Below are 20,359 nucleotides of genomic sequence, written 5' to 3' on the forward strand. Positions count from 1 at the left end.
AATATTAATATGGTGACATATTATATTACTTTTTTTTTTCAAATATTGAGACAATGAAATATTTGATTAACACAATTTAAATTATCAAATATACAACTTAGGTTATAAGACCATAATAATCCTATGAAAAACACATCAAAATAAATTATGAATGTCAATCATTGATCAACCTAATGTTAAGGGACAAAATTGAAAAAAATTATTAAATTAAAAAAAGGACAAAAAACTACTCAAGTCAACTCAAGTTAACCTGCCAAAACTCGCAACTCAGATAATAAGATCGAGATAACCTTATTGAAAGTAAATAAAAAAAAATCACAATCCCCAAATTTCAACTAACCTAATGTTGAAAAATAAAATTGAAATAAATCAATTAAAAAAAGACACCAAGAAACAACCCACGTTAACCCAAACTAATCAGTTAAACTCGCGACCTGGATCACAAAACCAAGATAACTTCATAAAAAGAGAATAAAAAAAATTGTGAAGCTCTATTTCCAATTGATACAATGTTAAAAATTGAAATTGAGAAAAAAAAAACTAAATTCATAAGACCAAGATAACTCTACAAAAAAACAAATTGAAAAAAAAATAATGGTGTTCAATTTCCAAACAACTCAATATTGAAGAATAAAATTAAAAAAAAATAAAAAAATAATTGAGATTGTGGAGGGTGAAATTAAAAAAAACTTGTAATTAAAAAATAACCAAAAAATAAAGCGAGTCAACCCAAGTCAACTTGTGAAACTCACACTTTAGGTTAGTAGATTAAGATAACTTTATAGAAAGAAAAAAAAATCATGAATCCTAGTTAAAAATTATTAAATTAAAAAAACCCTGAAAAAAATAAATAAAATCAACTCGAGTCAACCTGTCAAACCAACAATTTAGGTAAAAAATCGGGATAACCTGCCAAACCAATAATTTGAGTAAAAAATCAAAATAACCCTATAGAAAGTAAATAGAAAAAATTACAAAGTTTAATTTTCAATCAATCTAATGTTGAAAAAAAAAAACCAACAATAAAAAAACTATGAGTCAATTTGCAGTAACCTGTTAAACTCGTGATCTAAGTTATGAGATCAAAATAAATTTATAAATAAAAAAATAAAAAAATTATATAACTTCAATTCTAACCGAATATTTAAGGTTGGAAAAAAAAACTAAATGCAAGAGACTAATATATAACCAAATAAAAAAATAAAAAAGATATGAATCTCAATTTTGAGATATAATCTAATATTAAAAAAAAACTAAATAAAAAAATATATGATTAAAGAATAAAATAAAAAACACTAAAAAAAATTCAAAACAATATTCTTATGAGCATGGTTACAATAATTTAGTGTTTTGTTAGTTAATTATTTATCATTAAACAGATTTTCTTCTGTGTTTTTTCTCGGGTTGGAAAACTGTCGGTCAGGTTTAAAGCATTCTAGAGTCCCGATCCAGTGCTATTTAATAACGCAGCCTCACGATAACTTTCAGTAAATACTAAATACCCACGAAATCATAAATGCCCCATTACTATCTGTTGACGTGTCAACCCTGACTGCCATCTTCTGCCAACATACCAAGGCACATAAATGAGGCTGACACAGAAGATCCGAACCCAAACTCGAAAAAAATCTAGGAATAAACTACCAGATTCCAGATTCGTTTTAACAATAAAATCATTAGTAAGCGAGCGGTAAAGTAATCATCTTTTCTCATCGCTTGAAGCCAAAGCCTTACCCTTTAGTGTTGAGAAAAAGTTAAATTAATTTACTAAAAACCCCTCTCGCCATTTAAGCCAATAAAAAAAAGAAAGAAAAAAAAACCTGGCTTAAGATTTTTTTAAAGAAAGGGAGGGACAGAGGGGAGGGATCAAGTAAAATCTCTCTCTCTCTTTCTCCCTTTCTTTCTCTAACTACCATTCAAAAGAATAGTCACGATATCTATTATCTACCACCTACCGCCTACCGCCTCCCACCTCTTTATTACATTCTTTATTTGGTTTCTTAACACGAAAAAACTTTCGTGTTAAGGGACCGAAACACCGGCAGGAAAAGTAATTTCTTTCAACTGCTCAGGTCAAATTATTTTGTGTGTTCGTGTCGTGATCATCATTAAGAAGAAACTAGCGTTGCGTGTCATACGGTTTGTTATGCAGTCCTATAAGTTTTAAAAAGAAACAACCGAACTGTGGTCATAGAGATGGCGAGTAGTTCTACTGCATTATCACCTCCTAAACCTTCATGGATAACTCCAGAAAGGTACCTTTTCTATGGGTTTTGAACGTTGAGGCCTGAACGGGATTTTTTTAGTTTCAGTTTTTGGTTCTGGGTTGTGGGTTTTCTTGGATATTTTAGAATAAGATCAAAAAATATCTTATTTTGGGTTTGCATATGAATATTTTTTATGCATGAATGGATGGATTAAGGTTTCTGTAGTTGTTGAGGTGATGCCCATTTAGTTTTTCCATACAACATGAGGGAAATATTGGCAAATTATGCAATTGAATTTCAACTTTTTTGTATTTATAGGAAAAGTCTTGTTAAAAACATGACACCGCTATTGATTTTTAACCCCTTTTGTTTTAGTTATTGGATATGTTAACGTGCCGTGTTATTCGTGACGAGGGACCTTGAACCCAGATAGGCTGCTTGTGCTTTTTTTAATCTAATTTTTGTGGTCGTTCCGAGATTGGGGGAAAGTTGTTCCAGGATAAATTGCAAATTTTGTGGCCCAAATCTGAAGTTTTTTGCTTTCTAGTTGCTAAATTAGGCCTAATGAACTCTGTAATTTTCGCTTTACAGGCTGCTAGCTATCTTTTGTGTGATCAACTTGATAAATTATGTGGATAGAGGAGCGATTGCAAGCAATGGTGTCAATGGGAGTCGTAGAAGCTGCTCAAAAAGTGGTACATGCACATCCGGCAGAGGAATACAGTAAGATCTATTTGGATGCTTTTGTTTGAGCCTGATACAAGTTGTTTTTTTTTCCGGAGGATTTGGTGATTGCGGCCACTGTTTCCTTTCTTGTTCTTGGGGGAAGAAATGCTGATTTTACATGATGGCCGATCTTCCGTTTTTAAATGTGCTCTCTAATAGAAACAGATTGGACATTGTAGGTTTATTTAAAATGTTAGCATTCCATTATACTTCGACAAAGAAAGTGTCTGTCCGTCCCCTCAAAGTAAAGATCCTTCAAGTTAACACGTGTATAAGCATATGATAACTATATTTGCATTTTGTATAAAACCATAAAGATAAAAGTAAGTATTAGTAACAAGACAAGTATGCTAAATTTGTACCTTACTTAACCTGTAAGGTGAAAGTTTTAGAGACTGAGAAACCAGATTCTGAATTGTGTCCTATCACTTCTGCTGTTAAGTGGCCGGGGTGTCAAACTGCAATACATTCTGCTTTATTCCTTATATACGTTGTATTCGTGCTTGCCTATCTGGAACTTACTGTTGACGGGAAATAGCAAGCATAGATACTATTTTGCTGGAAAAAAAAACATTCTGACTAATTTTAGTTACTTGGTTTTCATAGAGGGGACTTTAACCTGAGCAATTTTGAAGATGGAGTTTTATCCTCAGCTTTCATGGTTGGACTTCTCGTGGCTTGCCCAATATTTGCATCATTAGCAAAGAGGTAATGAGCTTCTAGTTCTTTCATCCTAGTTTATGATGAATTACTATTGTTGGAAGTAAAACTTCAATATATATGATTCTAGGGAGTTGGATGGTGCGGAAAAGAAAGGGCCACTAAAGGTTACTAATTTTCAAATGAAAACATGGTCAATTATTGGAGAGACTTACATTTAATTGATATGATGGCCCGTGAGTAAAATGCACTGGTGGATAGGCTTTTGGTTCTAATATGCTGATGGCAGGTCCTAGAATGGCAATGGGGGACCTCGGATAAGCATGCCTGAAACATTTCTGTCGCATGAAGTTTACTTCTATTTGTTTAGGAATAGCCATCATAATACCTCGGGATGTATAAGTTAGGAATAGTGTCCCTCTTTTGCGATGTTAAGCACCAATGCCGAAGCGGCAATTATGCTATGCTTAAGATTTCTCATTTAATAGAAAGTGTCTTCCCTGGTACATCGTTTTCAAGTTCAAAATGTTAAGTAGATTTTATGGAGTTGGATCAAGAAATATGCAACAAAAGTTGTTTGCCAGTTTATCAGATTATAAAATAGGGTTTAGAAAGTGGGGCAAAGAGGAAGGCGAGCTAATCTAAATCAGAAGAAAAACTAACTGACCAAACCACTGGTCAGAAACCTTACCTGATGCATGTTTCATTTATGTATTTTATTGCTAAAGTGTGTGTTTGGTAAATTGTCTTGCCAAGAGTATCTTTTCTCATAAACTGAAAGATCTCCCAACAGTCATCCCGTAAGAACTAGATATGCATAAAAACACAAAAATAAGTTCCTCTAGGGCTTCAATGGATCTGGAACTATCATCTTGTGGCGAAGAAGTAGGAGTTTGGCATTTTGCAGTCAAGCAGGAAATGTGAACAGTTCATTGCCTTGTTTCTTGATATGGTGTAATGGAGCAAGTTACCTGCATTTATGCATTGTTGTTGCATTCACAACCACGTAGAACTAAAGGAAAGAGTATTCGACTTCTTATTCTCTTTTATAATTTGTAGCATAGAAGTTAGATTATGATTTAATTCTCATTGATTTAATTCTTTATTGAGCCCTTATGCATTCATGAAAATTTGCAGCGTGAATCCATTTAGGCTCATTGGAGTTGGATTATCAGTTTGGACAGTTGCCGTTGTTGGTTGTGGGTTTTCAATTAATTTCTGGAGCATTACAGTCTGCCGCATGTAAGTACATTATCAATCTTGTGCTGTTCTTCGTAATATTTCACTAAACAATTAAATAAAATATCCTTTTATACGGGAAGAACAGTTTTTGCACATGTCAATGATAAGCTGCTTTATCATGCACCCTAGTTCTGATGTTTTGTTCTTTTTTTAGGCTAGTCGGTGTTGGTGAGGCTTCATTTATAAGTCTTGCAGCCCCTTTTATCGATGATAACGCCCCTCCTGCCAAGGTTTCGTTTCTTTCTTTTAGATCATGCCAAATTATGTATTATTGATGATTGTTTTTTATTTCTGTTAACTTTGCATTAATTTCTTCTGTGGAATTATACTTACATAAAGCTAAAACGGGTGGTATTTTTACTGTTTACAAAAACACTATTTACCCTCATATTTTACCGTGAATTACAATAGTATAAATTTTTAAAATCTTTAATTTGATCCTTCAACTCTTTTTTTTTTTTTTTTTTTTTTGCATAATTGAACTCTTTTGAAACCAGATTAGAGCCCAATTGCATGTTTTTTTTTTTGTTAGGGAGGGTTGAACTGAAAGAAAAAAGACTGAAGTGAAAAAAAGAATAACATAGGTGGTGAATTGAAAATTTTTGTTAAAAATTCATTTGAGTGGAGCTCAATTGCATGTTTTTTTTTGGTAAAGGAGGGTTGAATTGAAAGAAAAGGAGCTAAAATGAATAAAGCTGGTAACATAGGTGGTGGATTGAAAATTTTTGTCAAAGATTCATTTGAGTCCCCTATCTTTTTTAGCTATTAGGTGACCACTCCTTTAAATTTTACAAAATTCAATTTTGGTACTAGACTTCATTTTACTTATTTTCAATCTTTTTTTGGTTGGAGGAGAGAGAGGAGGTCGCCAGATTCCGGCTTGGTGAGGAATTTGACCACCAAAACGATCGTTTTTTGTGTTAAATGGTTCCGTATTATGAGAAAAGTTAAGATTATATGTTTTTTAACTTGAAAAACACGTAAAAAATCATATTTGATCTCGGGTAGTGTTTTTTTGTTTTGAGTGGAGTTCGGGTTTTAGAGCGGTTTTTTTATGCTTTTCATGGACATAGATTGGTTTAACAAAGTCTCTATTGTGTTTCCTAGGTGTTTTGAGCCAAAAATGGGTTGAAGATGATTTTTTTTGGGTAAAAAACAAAGGACACTGTATTTGGCCACAACAATGGCCAGATGACGCGTTGTTTGTTGATGTAGATAATGTGTCATTTTTTTTCCTGATGCATGGGGCGAATGACTCGTTGTCCACCCCATTAAACTTAAAAAAAATATAGGCCCGCGTGTGGGCATTGCGTGATTGGGCCAGATGCTAGGCTGGCTTGATTTTTTTAAATAACAAAATTGATATTTAAAAAAAAATAATGCATTGGTTGATAATTTTTTCAATAAATTATCTGCCTGATTTTTTTAAATAACAAAATTGATATTTTTAAAAAAATAATGCATTGGTTGATAATTTTTTCAATAAATATTTTGTTTATATTTTAATTAGTTTGTGATGATATTTTAATGATATTAGGTGTGTTTAGTTTTTAAAGAGGGAGGTATCATTTATCTATGATTTTTTTCTTAATTTTATATAGATTATTTTTTTTTCTTTTTAAAATGTTGATTTTTATATTAGATTTTTTGTATATGCAGCCTTGTATTTTTTTTTTATTCAATAAATTTTATGTGTAGGTTTCTATTATAAATTTTATGTGTTTTTCTAAAACAAATTTATTTTGATAAAGAAATTCATTAAACACAATAAGATAAATTACCTATGTTGCGATGTTAAAAATTTTGATCTTCATTTGTCGCTTATTTTTTTACATCATTTCAATATTAGGACGATGTTTTATTTTCCGATTGTATATTTTTTTTTATCATGTAGATAAATAAAAAAATAGTTTTGAAAAAAAAATTATAACCCCACTAGGGTTTATAACCTGGTTCATAGATTTGATGTGCTAGCCCAGATTATCCTGTTCATAGGTTTGATGAGTTCACTCACTAACCGGATATGATTATTTTTTTTTTTGTTTTTTAATTGTTTTTAATAGTTTTTTTTCTATTTTATTCTTCAATATTGGATTAATTGGGAAATAAATTGCATGATTTATTTATTTATTGTATTTTTAGGTTATTATTGTTTCAAATAAGTTTTTATTTTTAGGTTGATGTTTAATTTTGTGACTGTATATTTTTATTATATAATTAAAAAAAATATTATATAAAACAAAATTATTAAACTCAATATAGTTTGTTTGGTGACTGATTGAGGACTGAAATCAATCTAATATGTCATTGTTTCAATAGTTTTTTTAAAAAAATTATTATCTTGAAGTTTTTTTAAAAATTAAAGTCATCTTTTTACCCAGCTTCTAGATTGTATTTTGATTGATTTTAATTCATAAAATCAATTTATTTAATTTAAGCTAATTTTTATGTAATTTAATTTAAAATTTAAATTAAAAAAAGAATTAGGTAAGTTTTTAAAATTAACCAATTAAACTAGATTTAATAACAAGAAAAAAAATAATAATTTTGATGCTCTTAATATTTTTTCTAACATTGAAAAAATTTTATTTGACGTACATGTACATGTAACAATATACACATATGCGGGAAATCTATGTGACTTAGCTAGTGTTGACACGTCTCTAATTCAGCTAGACACTAGCACGAAGTACATGCATTGTCCACTTATCAAATGTTTTAGTTTTTTTAAAAAAAATGTTTTTAAAAATGTTTTTTATTTAAAAATATATTAAATTAATTTTTTTAAAAAAATTATTTTTGATATCAAAACATAAAAAAAAATTTAAACAAAAAAAATTAACTAAAAGTAAGTTTGACAAATTTAATTATGTGCACAAGAAATAAATATAATTCCTTAATTTTATCAGACAATAATTAATTTTTAAATTATACATGTTAAATTTATTAGGAGATTTAAAAAAAAAATTATTGTTAAGTCTCAATATTTTATATTTCACTAGAAAAATATTAATTATTCTATTTATATATTATTAATAGGTTTCATTTTTACTTGTAATTTTGATATAGTTATATGTTTTTTTTTAATTATTAAATCCGAACCCAAACTCAAGATAATTAGTTCAATATATTTGAATTGTGAGATAAAAACTCAAAGTAACTTTTTGTAAGTCAAATCGGAAGCTATTGAAATAAATAATTTCAGAAGGTTTTGTAAGAAAAATAGGAATAAAAACAATTTTGGAAATTAGAATAAAATGAATAGATAAACAAAAGAAAAAGGATAGGCCAGCGCACCATGCCCGTGCACTTAGGACCTGGAAAACTAGAGCTGCACACGCTTGGGTTGGGCTTGCAGCCTAGCAAATTAAAAAAAAACAAAAAAAAAAAAACAATTTAAGGATGACGCACCATCACTGCACCACCGTCAACACCGATATTGTCGAATCCAATGGCCAGAGCCGTTTCTCACTCCTCTCTCTCTCTCAACCAATAGAGCCAAGAATCAAAACATGATGCAAATGGATTACAAGAGTGAAATATAAAGGGTTCCAAAAATACTGGGACTGGAAAGAAAAAAACACCAAAAACTAACATTTAAATGCCCTCAGAAGGTGTAAAAAGTAGCGGATTTTGTTTTATTGTGTGATATACTTCCTTCTTGTGCTGTTATATTCCATCAACTTTCATCTGCTCTGACCCTGTGTTTTACACCCTCGTTTTTGTCAGAAAACTTTATGGCTTGGAATGTTTTACATGTTTATACCAGCTGGCTACGCTGCTGGCTACGTATATGGTGGACTGGTAAGCTTATTATATGATTGTTAAGATTCTTTTCGTCAAAGAAAATCTCACTTACATATGCAGAATAGAATAGAATTACTCTGAGGAAAGGACCAGCTCTTAGTATTTCATATTAAAAATTTATGGCATATTTCATCTGCTTTGAAACTGTCAACACCTGGGGTTACTATATAACTGTATTCTCTTATTCTCAAATAGGTTGGTGACCATTTCAGTTGGCGCTACGCTTTCTTTGGAGAGGCGGTTTTGATGCTTCCATTTGCTGTTTTAGGTTTTGTTATGAAACCTTTGCAGTTGAAAGGTGAGAGTTCTTTACATCTTGGTTTTTTGAGCTGAAGATAATTCCAGCTGATCCTAAAAAATTACTGGTACAGGTTTTGCTCCTGCTGAATCTACCGAAGCGCTGACATCCATAGAGACAACTTCTTTGGAAGTTCAAGGTGCTGTGTGTAATGATAATATGGAATCTCATTATTTTGTATAATCTATACGTTTTCTGATTTTAAAGAAATGAATAAATAAGTCAAGATTTGAAGAGAAGCCATCTCACCTGATCACTCCCACTTGAAAATCTCACAGAAAATAATGAACTCTAAAGAAATGCAATTGAATGAGGTTTTTAAACACTTGCTTGAAGCATGTGGCTAGACAACCATGGATTTGGAAAGAAGCAACAGAAATAGATGATAACGTTTATACTGTGATGGATTCAAAAAGGAACAATAGGTTGGATAAAAATCTCTAGAGTTATGTATCACGTTAGGCACCCAAGTACAGCCTCATACAACATCGTTTAAATTTTCATGAAAGAAGAGCAAGTGGACTGGTTTATCATCTATTTCTTTTTCAAAGGCCCTTTCTTTTAGGATTTTTAATGTGCCTCTATGTTCCGTTATTTAGTTTCTAATAAATTCAAGACTTTTTTCTCGTAATCTATTAACTGTGTTTACATCTGAAAGCAGATACAGATGTCTCTGTTGTCAAAGGCTCAATGAAATCTTCCAAGTGAGCTTAACTGTCCTTTGCTCATAACATGTGCGGTATAGATTGCATACTGTAATAGATATATTGCTATCTTTCCGATTTAGATTTTTTATACATCATTGTGTGTGTGTGTGTGTGTGCACGTGCACATCCAAGTTGGGATATATTGGTGATTTATTGGATTTAAATTTGTTGCAGGTCAAAATGTGCATTTGTTGATTTGAAGCAATTCTCAAGATTTATGAAAGACTTGAAAGTGCTTTTGCTTGACAAGGTTTATGTAGTGAATGTTATAGGTATTCTTTTTCACACTACTTTATGTTAACCATCAACTTTTCAGCTAGTCTTTTCTTTAAGAAGACCAAAATGTCAGGTTAAAACTAATTTCTTGTGCTCCTACTGTCTTTTCGGGTCTTATTTAGTTCAATGTCTGCCTTGATAGTCAACTCTCAGCTAGTTTCTGGAAATTTTGTTCATTATGAGTATTTTCCAGGACATCTGCAATTTTACCATCTCTGAAATCATGCTGATTTGCTACATCTCTGTAAACTTATTGCCTGAACAGTATCTGGCTTTTTTTATTAGGTTACATAGTGTACAATTTCGTCCTTGGTGCATATTCATATTGGGGACCTAAAGCAGGCTATAGCATTTATAACATGGTAAGCTTTCAGATTTGATGTGGCAACGACATTAAGTATAAAAGCACTGATAACACTTCCCAATACATAAATGTTCTTTTTTCTTTCTATCTCATTACTTTCATATTAAAGGTAAAAACTATTCAAAATAAACTATCGCAAAAAGTTGAGAGTGAGAGTTTATGATGTATTTATTCTACTTGAAGTGGTTTTTTTGCAGAGCAATGCAGATCTGATATTTGGAGGAATTACCATAGTCTGTGGTATAGTTGGCACACTAGCAGGGGGTTATGTTCTGGATCTCATAAATTCCACAATTTCTAATGCTTTTAAGGTACGTAGTCTTGCATATAAAGGGAATGTTCTAAGATATGTTTAAGTGCCTTGTGCAATTATTTTTACAACGTGAGCTGCTATGCTGATAAGTATGGAATATCCACTATTTTGTCTTGTTTAATTGCTAAATGGTGTTTGGTATCTCTTCGGTTTTTTTTTTTCCATTTCTAGTGGACTCCTTTTCTCAACTAATACCCTCTTGTTCATCCAGTATTTTAAATATCCTTGCTCTCAAGACCTAGTAATTTTAATTGGATGATCATGAATGATACTAAGGAGAACAAAGGTGTCAATAATTTACAGCTGATTGAAGTAATAGCTTGCGCATACTTTTGGTATTAACGAGACTCAGAATTTTCAAAATAGCTCTAGGCTATTTAAATATCTGGCTTTGAATTAGTTTATGTCTCTAAAATTATTGAACTCTTTTTTTCTCTGAAATTGTTGAACTCTTTGCAGCTTCTTTCAGCAGTTACATTTGCCGGGGCAATATTTTGTTTCAGTGCCTTCTGTTTTAAGAGCATGTATCCCTTCCTTGCCCTTTTTGCTATTGGTGAACTATTTGTCTTTGCAACTCAGGTACTAGATTTTGCTGTTAGCATCTGTTATACGTTTAGCATTTATATTGCACGTGTTTTTAACACTGTACCAAATATTTGTGTTCATTTCCAGGCTCCTGTAAATTTCATATGTCTTCACTGTGTTAAACCAAGTTTGAGACCAATATCTATGGCTATCTCCACTGTTGCAATTCACCTCTTTGGAGATGTGCCTTCCTCACCACTTGTTGGTGTTCTCCAGGTTTGCCTTCATAGATTCAATTTTTGTTTGAACGATGTGCCTTTGCTGAACTGATGTTTTTTTTTTCAGAAAAGATAAACATACATCTGTTTTTCTCCCAAAAAAAGAAAAGAAATTGCAGGATTTTCATGAATCTTAAAGAAAAAAAGGAAGCATGGTCCTAGTTCTTTCCTGTGAGCATATTTCTCAAACTACAGAATAATTCAGTGAAAGAAAAATGACAACGAAGATAGCTAAATATTAGTGAACATAATTTTTTTCACCCGCAGCATTCTGAATATGTTATGCGGAATTTCATGCAGACCTGAAAGGGACACATGGATTTTGTGTGGAGTGTAGCTTCTTTTTAAAAAATCAGTTTTGAAGAGTATTTTGCCATTTATAAATTGGATCTATGAAGCTGTTTTATTTTGAAACTACATGCAGAGAGAGTTCATTCGAATTTGGGATTATCCATCTATCACAATATCACCTGATTTGTTGTAGTTTATACCTTCCCAGCATCAACCTATGAAGTTTAACTTTCACATCGTTAAGATTGGATTGATATTTTTATTTTATGCTTGCATGATGATAATTTTAGTTCCTCAACCTCAACAGTGGAAAATATCTTGCAGGATCAAACTAACAACTGGAGGAAGACTGCTCTTATTCTGACATTCATTTTGTTTCCAGCAGCTGTGATATGGTTTATAGGTAATTTTTCATAGTGATTCGTCAATGGTATATCAGAGTTGCATAAACTCATCATTTTGCTCTACGACAGGTATATTTCTGCACAGCGTGGATAGATTTGATGAAGCAAGTGAGCATCCTGAAGTGACTACAACTGACGGATCTGACACAACGCCTTTGCTTGATAGGAAGGCAGCAGGAACAACAGAAACAGAACCATGAAGTTTTCACTGGAATTGTGTACGGTATTATTTTGTTTTCTGCACAATTTCTGAGCTTGTGCACGCGCAAACCCAAGTTTTTCTGGTGTATATATATATTAATCTTCCTACTGCAGATAGGAATTGATTATCTTTAATTCAATGCCTCTAAATAATCCTTGCAGATTCTAACAAAAAGTGTAATGTTTGACTTCGGCAGAACCATAAAGTTTTCACCGGAATTGTATACGGTGTCATTTTGTTTTCTGCACAATTTCTGAGCTTGTCCACGCGCAAACCCAAGTTTTTCTGGTGTATATTCCTACTGCGAATAGGAATTGATTATCTTTAAGTCAATGCCTCTAATGGTGTGTGTGGGAACGATTCTAAAAATTTTGAATATTTTATTTTTACTTAAAATTAACTAAAAAATTGTATTTTTAAATTATTTTGATATGCTGAAGTTAAAAGCAAAAAAAATATTTTAATATATTTTAAATATTCACTGTTATCACAATTACGTAAAATATAATAAAAAACAAAATATAAATTGAAAAGCATATACAAGTATCTTATTAAATAAATTAATAATTATTTATGTAAATATACAAGAAAAAAATATTAATAATAACTAAAAAATAAATTGATAAAATTAATAGATAAATATAAATTAAGATATTGAATCATACAAAATGAGATATTTATTTTATTGTGTTTACTGAATTTATTTATTAAAATTAATAAAAGATAAATCTATAATCCAAAAAACTCATGACTTAAAAGATAAATACAAATAAAATTGACTAGATAAATTCATGTCTAAAAAAATATTATGCAAGGCCAAACACATCAGCAATATTATTTAAAAATGAATAGTTTTTATTTTTAAAAATAAACTTCATTTGTATAAAAAAAATATAAATGAATTAGCATGACATCTTGAAAATTAAACAAACAAAATAACTCTAAAAAAATTATATTAAAAAATAACATGCAAAACTCATGACCTAGATTATGAAACTGAGATAAACTCATAGAAAAGAAATAAAAAATAATTACAAAATAAACATATATATAAAAAAAACAAACGTAGAGCGTTAAGATCATATGAAACTCAATCTCCAACAAATCAAACGTCGAAAGATAAATCAACAAAAAAAATCAATTACACAAAATGATCTAAAAAATAAGGGTGAAAAAAAACATTAATTAGAGGCAACCAAAAATTATGTGCTCTGTAGAGAGTCGTGATTTTTCTTTCTAAAAAAAAAACATATAAAAAAAGATTAAGTACACAAACTATTTTGATATTTTTTTTTACATAATAAGAATTATAAGTATAAATCGAAAAGTTTATCCAAACATCTCATAATCATCTATATAAATAAATAAAAGCAATTGTTAACGATAACTAAAAGAGAAACTGAAAAAATTGAGAGAATGACGTGGATCAAGATATTTGATCTCACAAAAAAAGATATATATCCATTTGTGTCCACTAAATTTAATCATTAAAATCAATAAAAAATAATAAAAATAAAAACATTTATGAAACAAAGTGAATAATATAAGAAATATTATTGCAAAATAACTATTTTTTGTACAAAACAAAACCTTCTTCTGTAAGGTAAAATAAAAAATCAGCAAAAATTAAACACAAAACAAAACAATTTTTGTAAAAAAAAAAAACCTTTATCCAAAAACTGCTTGCAAAACTCGTGGTTTAGGTAATAAGATCGAGACAAACTGATAGAAAAGAATATGAAGGCAACCATAAAACAATTTTTTTAAAACAATGTTGAATGATAAAATCGCAAAAACAAAATGAGAAAAAAAAATTCTTAACCGTATTAACACTTAAAACACGTGGCCGTGTCATTAAATTGGAAATATGACAAATAGAAAAACCATGAACCCTAATCCCAAATAAATCAAACACCGAAGGATGTAACCGGGAAAAAAAATTAACCATATAAAAAAATTCAATTAAAAAATAAGGATGGGAACCGAAATAAAAAATAAATTTGAGGGCATTTAAAAATTTAAAAGGAAAAAAACAACAACATATGCTTTGATTGAATGATGAAATTGAATACTAATAAAACTTTAACAAAAAATCAAAGTGTAAAAATGACCATTCAAAAGAACAAGGACCGAATTGGAAAAAAAAATATATGAAAAATTGTAATTTAAAGACAAAATTGAAAACACAAACTTTTTTCTAAAAGGGTCAAGGAAGAAAATAAGCAATAAAAAGTATAAAGACTGAAGTTGAAAAAGAAAAAAAAGAAATAACAAACCTGTACTTTAACTAGAAGAGAGAAAAAAGTAGAAAGAATAAAGAAAAAACAATCACGAGCGATAAATTGTTGGTCCACCACCAACACACTCCGTACCAAGAGGAAAAGAACATGACAGCATTTCCATTAACATGGCAGAAGTCCATTTTTGAATGACACAGTGGCATTACATGCGCTGTCGAAAGAGCACGGACGTCGCCAACACGTGCCAACAATTTTTCTGAATTTAATATTAAAAATAATTATTAAATTGCTAAAAAGCTCCTCATAGCCCTGGAAATAACAAATAAATCAATATGAAAGTACCAAAACACCTTTGAATGCATGTAAGCTACTTTGTCTTATCTAAGGGCAAAGAAATATTTTACTTATTTTTAAAGTTTATGCAAAGTCAAAAAAACTCTTGGTCAATATGTTCAAATTTTATTGATCTTGGAGGTAGAAGAATATTTTTATTGTACAAATAATCTAAAAAGAACAACAATACCCTTATTCAAATTTTTAATAACTAATAGGTCAATGTAAAAGACCAAAATACCTATATATCTCAACTTTTCAATTTTTTTTCCATCAAGGATCATAAAAATAAATTCAGTGAAACAATTCACAATAAAATATATTTATTGCTATAATAAATTCATCATACATTTTAGAGTTTTGTTGTAGTGATATCCACGTATGCTAATCTAAGATAGATATTATATGATATATTAATGGTATGTGTTAACGTTAAATAGTAATGAGATCAATATTTTCAAGATTTGAAAAATTTCGGTCACCATTTGTTATTTAATTTGAAAAAAATATTAAATTAATATTTTTTTATTATTTTTATAATAATTTTAATATGTTGATATTAAAAATAAAAAAAATCTAAAAAAACATTGAATTTAGTACTTTTAATCTAATAACTCGGGTGACAGATTTAAAAATTTATATATATTTTTAAAAAGCCCAACAATTATTTTTATTTTTTTATTGAATTATTTTAATTATATAATTTGGACTGCGGTTCTGAAGAGATATCCCGTTTGACCTAGGCCTAATTAGTGTTGTTATATGTTTATTAGTGACTGATTTTTAATTTTTTTTTATCATTTTAATACTTAAATATTATTTTTTGTATAAAAATATAGTCTGATTTCACGGTAAAACACGGGCACGAAAGCTACTACTTCTGTGTGTGTGTGTGTAATTTACATTTTAATCATTTTTATAAACCTGGACCTAACGGGGCAATCTGAGTTCTGAGGATGAAAGAGAAAAAGAAAATAAGAAAAGCAAGGGCACAATAGAGAAGGTATGAACACTACTACTACTAAATAGTAAATACGAAAAACAAAAGACGGCCAGGTTAAAAGTACAGGTCGGTCACGGAAAAGAAGATTCTAGTATGTCAATGTCAACATAGAGAAGAAGGATCTAGAATAAAGAAAGACCTTCCCTTTTTCTATAAAACCACACTCAAGACTTCCTCTTTTTATTGCTTCAATTTCTTCCAAAACCCTAGATCTCCCTTTTCCCTCTACTCTCTCTTGTGTTGGCGTGTTGTTTCGGTTTCCTTCTTTGTGAGCACAGCAAAAACAATGGCGGAGGCGGAGACGTTTGCTTTCCAAGCTGAGATCAATCAGCTGCTGAGTTTGATCATCAACACTTTCTACAGCAACAAAGAGATATTTCTTCGTGAACTCATCAGCAATTCCTCTGATGTATGTCTCATTTTATCTAATTTTCTGATTCTGTTATCTTTCTGTCTCATGGTTTTACGTTTGAATAGAATGATTAAAATGTTGGGACTTTGATGAGTGTTGGGACTATGATTTTTTGTTTGATAAACCCTCTTGTTGTTCTGTTTTAGTGACGTTAAAGATCTAAACTTTTCTTTTCTTTTTTATCGTTTTATGTATGAATAGGGTAATTAATTTATGTATTAACGTGTATTAATGTTTTTCAGTTGAATTTTGGGACTTTGATGCTTGTTTGATAAACTTTGTTGTGTTTTACTCAAGTTAAAGATTTCGTGTAATGTGGTGCGATTTGATTGGAATGGTAGAGTCAATGGGTGCGAATCAGCAGATGGTAGCAATAGCTTATGATGTTACCGTGTTTTATAGGCTTTGGATAAGATTCGATTTGATAGTTTGACTGACAAGAGCAAGCTCGATGCCCAACCCGAGCTTTTCATTCACATTATTCCTGACAAGGCCAGCAATACTCTCACTATTATTGATAGTGGTATTGGAATGACCAAGTCTGGTGAGCATCTAATTTTTGTTTTAAACTATTAATGTTTGAATTTTGTTGCAATTGTTAATTATGATTCTGTTTCTGTTTGATATTTGATTCTGCTTTTCTTCTCGTGTTTGTATCAGACTTGGTGAACAACCTCGGTACCATTGCAAGGTCTGGAACCAAGGAGTTCATGGAAGCTGTTACTGCTGGCGCTGATGTTAGTATGATTGGACAGTTTGGTGTCGGGTTCTACTCGGCTTACTTGGTTGCTGATAAGGTGGTTGTCACCACCAAACACAATGATGATGAGCAGTATGTGTGGGAGTCTCAGGCCGGTGGTTCATTCACGGTCACCAGGGATACCTCTGGTGAGAACCTTGGCAGAGGTACTAAGATCACTCTCTTCCTTAAGGAAGACCAATTGGAGTACCTTGAGGAGCGTCGTCTCAAGGATCTGATTAAGAAACATTCTGAGTTTATTAGCTATCCGATTTCCCTTTGGATTGAGAAGACCACTGAGAAGGAGATTTCTGATGATGAGGATGAGGAAGATAAGAAGGACGAGGAAGATAAGAAGGATGAGGAGGGTAATGTAGAGGATGTTGATGAGGAGAAGGACAAGGAAGAGAAGAAAAAGAAGAAGATCAAGGAAATTTCACATGAGTGGTCTTTGGTGAACAAGCAGAAGCCCATCTGGATGAGGAAACCAGAGGAGATCACTAAAGAGGAGTATGGTGCATTTTACAAGAGCCTTACCAATGACTGGGAGGAGCACCTTGCAGTGAAGCACTTCTCAGTTGAGGGCCAGCTTGAGTTCAAAGCTGTCCTCTTTGTTCCTAAGAGGGCACCATTTGACCTCTTTGACACCAAGAAGAAGCAGAACAACATCAAGCTCTATGTCCGCCGTGTCTTCATCATGGACAACTGTGAGGAGTTGATGCCTGAATACTTGAGCTTTGTGAAGGGTATAGTGGATTCTGAGGATCTTCCTCTCAATATTTCAAGAGAAATGCTTCAGCAGAACAAGATCCTCAAGGTTATCCGCAAGAACTTGGTCAAGAAGTGCGTTGAGCTCTTCTTTGAGATTGCCGAGAACAAGGAAGATTATGACAAATTCTACGAGGCATTCTCTAAGAATTTGAAACTTGGTATTCATGAGGATTCTCAGAACAAATCCAAGATTGCTGAGTTACTTCGATATCACTCGACTAAGAGTGGTGATGAGTTGACCAGCCTGAAGGATTATGTGACAAGGATGAAGGAGGGCCAGAGTGATATCTATTACATTACAGGAGAGAGCAAGAAGGCTGTTGAGAACTCCCCGTTCCTTGAGAAGCTGAAGAAGAAGGGATATGAGGTTCTGTATATGGTCGATGCAATTGATGAATATGCCGTGGGACAACTAAAGGAATTTGAAGGAAAGAAATTGGTGTCTGCAACCAAGGAAGGTCTTAAGATTGACGAGACTGAAGATGAGAAAAAGAAGAAAGAAGAGTTGACGGAGAAGTTTGAGGGTCTGTGCAAGGTGATCAAGGATGTGCTTGGTGACAGGGTGGAGAAGGTTGTGGTATCTGATCGTGTGGTGGACTCTCCCTGCTGCTTGGTCACTGGAGAGTATGGTTGGAGTGCGAACATGGAAAGAATCATGAAGGCACAAGCACTGAGGGATAACAGCATGGCTGGGTATATGTCAAGCAAGAAGACAATGGAGATTAATCCGGAGAACCCAATCATGGATGAGTTGAGGAAGAGGGCTGATGCTGACAAGAATGACAAATCAGTCAAGGACCTGGTCCTCTTGCTATTTGAGACTGCTTTGCTAACATCTGGGTTCAGCTTGGATGATCCTAACACCTTTGGCAGTCGCATCCACAGAATGCTGAAATTGGGATTGAGCATTGATGAAGACACTGCTGATGCTGACACTGACATGCCTCCTTTGGAAGATGCTGCTGATGATGCTGAGGAGGGTAGCAAGATGGAGGAGGTTGACTAAACCCCGGCACTGCAACAGGCCCGTCTCAAGAAGTAGTAGCATCTACTAGAGTGGTCCCCTCCTATCCTTCTCCTTCATTAATCTAATCTCAGTCTTCACAATTATTGATTTCGGTTTTGTTAGGGTTTATCAAGGATGATCTCTACTTTTGTTATTAAGACATCGTTTCTTTTTCAATTTAAGCAAGGTGTATGGAATTTCATCCCCACTGCCTTTTTCCTGATGTTTAGTTAAATTTTCTTTCATGCTGTCAATGTTGATATGGCACAGAAATTTGCTACTGAAAGTTCTATCCTTAACACGCTATACTACTATTGGGTTAAAAGCTGAGTTTGGGTTAAAATAATGGTCTTTACAGAAGTAGGCGTCCTTAAACTTATGAACAAGAATAGAGGCCTATGCCGCCATTGTTTTACAGTTCAATCATGCTAGAAGGATTTAAAAATCATGTTGGAGAATCTTACTTGTACTAATATAACACTTACTATGTATATATGTATATATAATTTCCAAAAGAAAAATCCGGGCAACTTCAGTCAGCTGCTGAGCAAAGTAGAAAGTACAGCTGTCGTTTTTGCACACCTATTTTTGGTTCATTGTTTTCATTTTTAAGGCCCACAGTTTTCGTTTGCCTGTTTTAGGCAAACCTACCTCGCGCTATTCGCTATATATATATAGAGCCTTTCACTATTTCTTGTCTATATTTGCCATGGCTCCTACAGCTTCGATGCTCCTACTTCCCTACCATAACAAATCTTCGTCTCCACCATCTCCTCTGTCTTCAACACCATCACCTACTTCTTTTTCTGGGGCTAAGTTCTCTGTTATGACATGGGTTCGGCAAGACAAACCAATTTTCAAAGGAAAATCTCAGGGCAAGGAGTCTTTCATGGCTGGTCCTACCTCGCCCGCTAATGATTGTCATTCCTCGCCCGCTAATGATTCTGACAAGGTAATGAGGTTTGACGAAGCGCTTGAACACAGCTTCTGGTGCTAGGATGGCTTTATTGTTTTGCGGTCTTTTCATTTTCTTCTTTATTTTCAACTAGTGTAAAAAGTCTGGTTAGGGGTGGTTGTGAGGCAAAAGGGTCCGGTATTTGTACATGTAATGCCATGGATCATGTGATGAAAACTGCTTGTATATATAGCTGTTTGCACTGGCTTTGGATGGATTTTACTTTGATCAAATGGGAGAATCAGAAGGGACTTGTTGCTTTGATTAAATGTTGGGTTTTAATCAATTCTGGATAAATTACACCAGAACTCAACAACCAAGCACATCCAAGGTTACCATCTTACCATCAATGATCAATCAGTTGTTAGTATAATAGTTCTTCAACGTTGTTTATTGTACATGGAGGCTTAATGAATCCAGTTCCTTTGATTCCGCACGCGTTGAAAATCTTATTCTGCCCTAATGGTTACATATTCTAACTGCCGGACAGTGGATAGACGCTAATAATGGCTTATACAGTTCAATGGCCAATCCCCAGCCTACCCCATCCTATGTATTGTTGGAGGCGACGGGACTTTTTAAGAGGCATACCATCGACTC

The 20,359-nt window shown here is 32.4% G+C and overlaps 2 protein-coding genes across 4 annotated transcripts; both read left to right on the plus strand.

Moving 5' to 3' along the window:
• The first annotated feature begins 1,937 nt into the window (after window positions 1–1,937).
• On the plus strand, window positions 1,938–12,550 carry LOC7470780 (probable sphingolipid transporter spinster homolog 2). 2 transcript variants are annotated; one of them, XM_052448056.1, is made up of 17 exons: window positions 1,938–2,255; window positions 2,799–2,930; window positions 3,540–3,641; window positions 4,731–4,835; window positions 4,990–5,065; window positions 8,565–8,639; window positions 8,838–8,940; window positions 9,014–9,079; window positions 9,602–9,644; window positions 9,822–9,919; window positions 10,209–10,285; window positions 10,485–10,598; window positions 11,060–11,179; window positions 11,273–11,401; window positions 12,019–12,097; window positions 12,168–12,286; window positions 12,487–12,550. In XM_052448056.1, exons 1-17 carry the CDS (start codon window positions 2,197–2,199, stop codon window positions 12,502–12,504), a joined length of 1,515 nt encoding a protein of 504 aa, XP_052304016.1. In that variant the 5' UTR covers window positions 1,938–2,196; the 3' UTR covers window positions 12,505–12,550. The 2 variants fall into 2 exon arrangements, with proteins under 2 accessions (XP_052304016.1, XP_002300304.3); XM_002300268.4 differs by lacking the exon at window positions 12,487–12,550 and having other exon boundaries at window positions 1,939–2,255; window positions 12,168–12,474.
• A 3,375-nt stretch (window positions 12,551–15,925) lies between these two features.
• LOC7478686 (heat shock protein 81-1) lies at window positions 15,926–19,012 on the plus strand. 2 transcript variants are annotated; one of them, XM_002300267.4, is made up of 3 exons: window positions 15,926–16,285; window positions 16,691–16,832; window positions 16,949–19,012. In XM_002300267.4, the coding sequence occupies exons 1-3, from the start codon at window positions 16,163–16,165 to the stop codon at window positions 18,802–18,804; spliced, it is 2,121 nt and encodes a 706-aa protein (XP_002300303.1). In that variant the 5' UTR covers window positions 15,926–16,162; the 3' UTR covers window positions 18,805–19,012. The 2 variants fall into 2 exon arrangements, with proteins under 2 accessions (XP_002300303.1, XP_024443341.1); XM_024587573.2 differs by lacking the exon at window positions 16,691–16,832 and having other exon boundaries at window positions 16,138–16,285.
• Window positions 19,013–20,359: the final 1,347 nt, after the last annotated feature.

This window comes from Populus trichocarpa, chromosome 1 (assembly GCF_000002775.5).
Source record: "Populus trichocarpa isolate Nisqually-1 chromosome 1, P.trichocarpa_v4.1, whole genome shotgun sequence".
Lineage (NCBI taxonomy): Eukaryota > Viridiplantae > Streptophyta > Magnoliopsida > Malpighiales > Salicaceae > Populus > Populus trichocarpa.

What these genes read in the sequence shown, in the direction of transcription:
- LOC7470780 (XM_052448056.1), top strand. Translation starts at nt 2,197, where the DNA reads ATGGCGAGTAGTTCTACTGCATTATCACCTCCTAAACCTTCATGGATA. An exon ending in TATTTGTCTTTGCAACTCAG is followed by an intron (nt 11,180 to 11,272) that starts GTACTAGATTTT and finishes GTTCATTTCCAG; the next exon opens with GCTCCTGTAAATTTCATATG. An exon ending in AGCTGTGATATGGTTTATAG is followed by an intron (nt 12,098 to 12,167) that starts GTAATTTTTCAT and finishes GCTCTACGACAG; the next exon opens with GTATATTTCTGCACAGCGTG.
- LOC7478686 (XM_002300267.4), top strand. Translation starts at nt 16,163, where the DNA reads ATGGCGGAGGCGGAGACGTTTGCTTTCCAAGCTGAGATCAATCAGCTG. An exon ending in TCATCAGCAATTCCTCTGAT is followed by an intron (nt 16,286 to 16,690) that starts GTATGTCTCATT and finishes CGTGTTTTATAG; the next exon opens with GCTTTGGATAAGATTCGATT. An exon ending in TATTGGAATGACCAAGTCTG is followed by an intron (nt 16,833 to 16,948) that starts GTGAGCATCTAA and finishes TGTTTGTATCAG; the next exon opens with ACTTGGTGAACAACCTCGGT.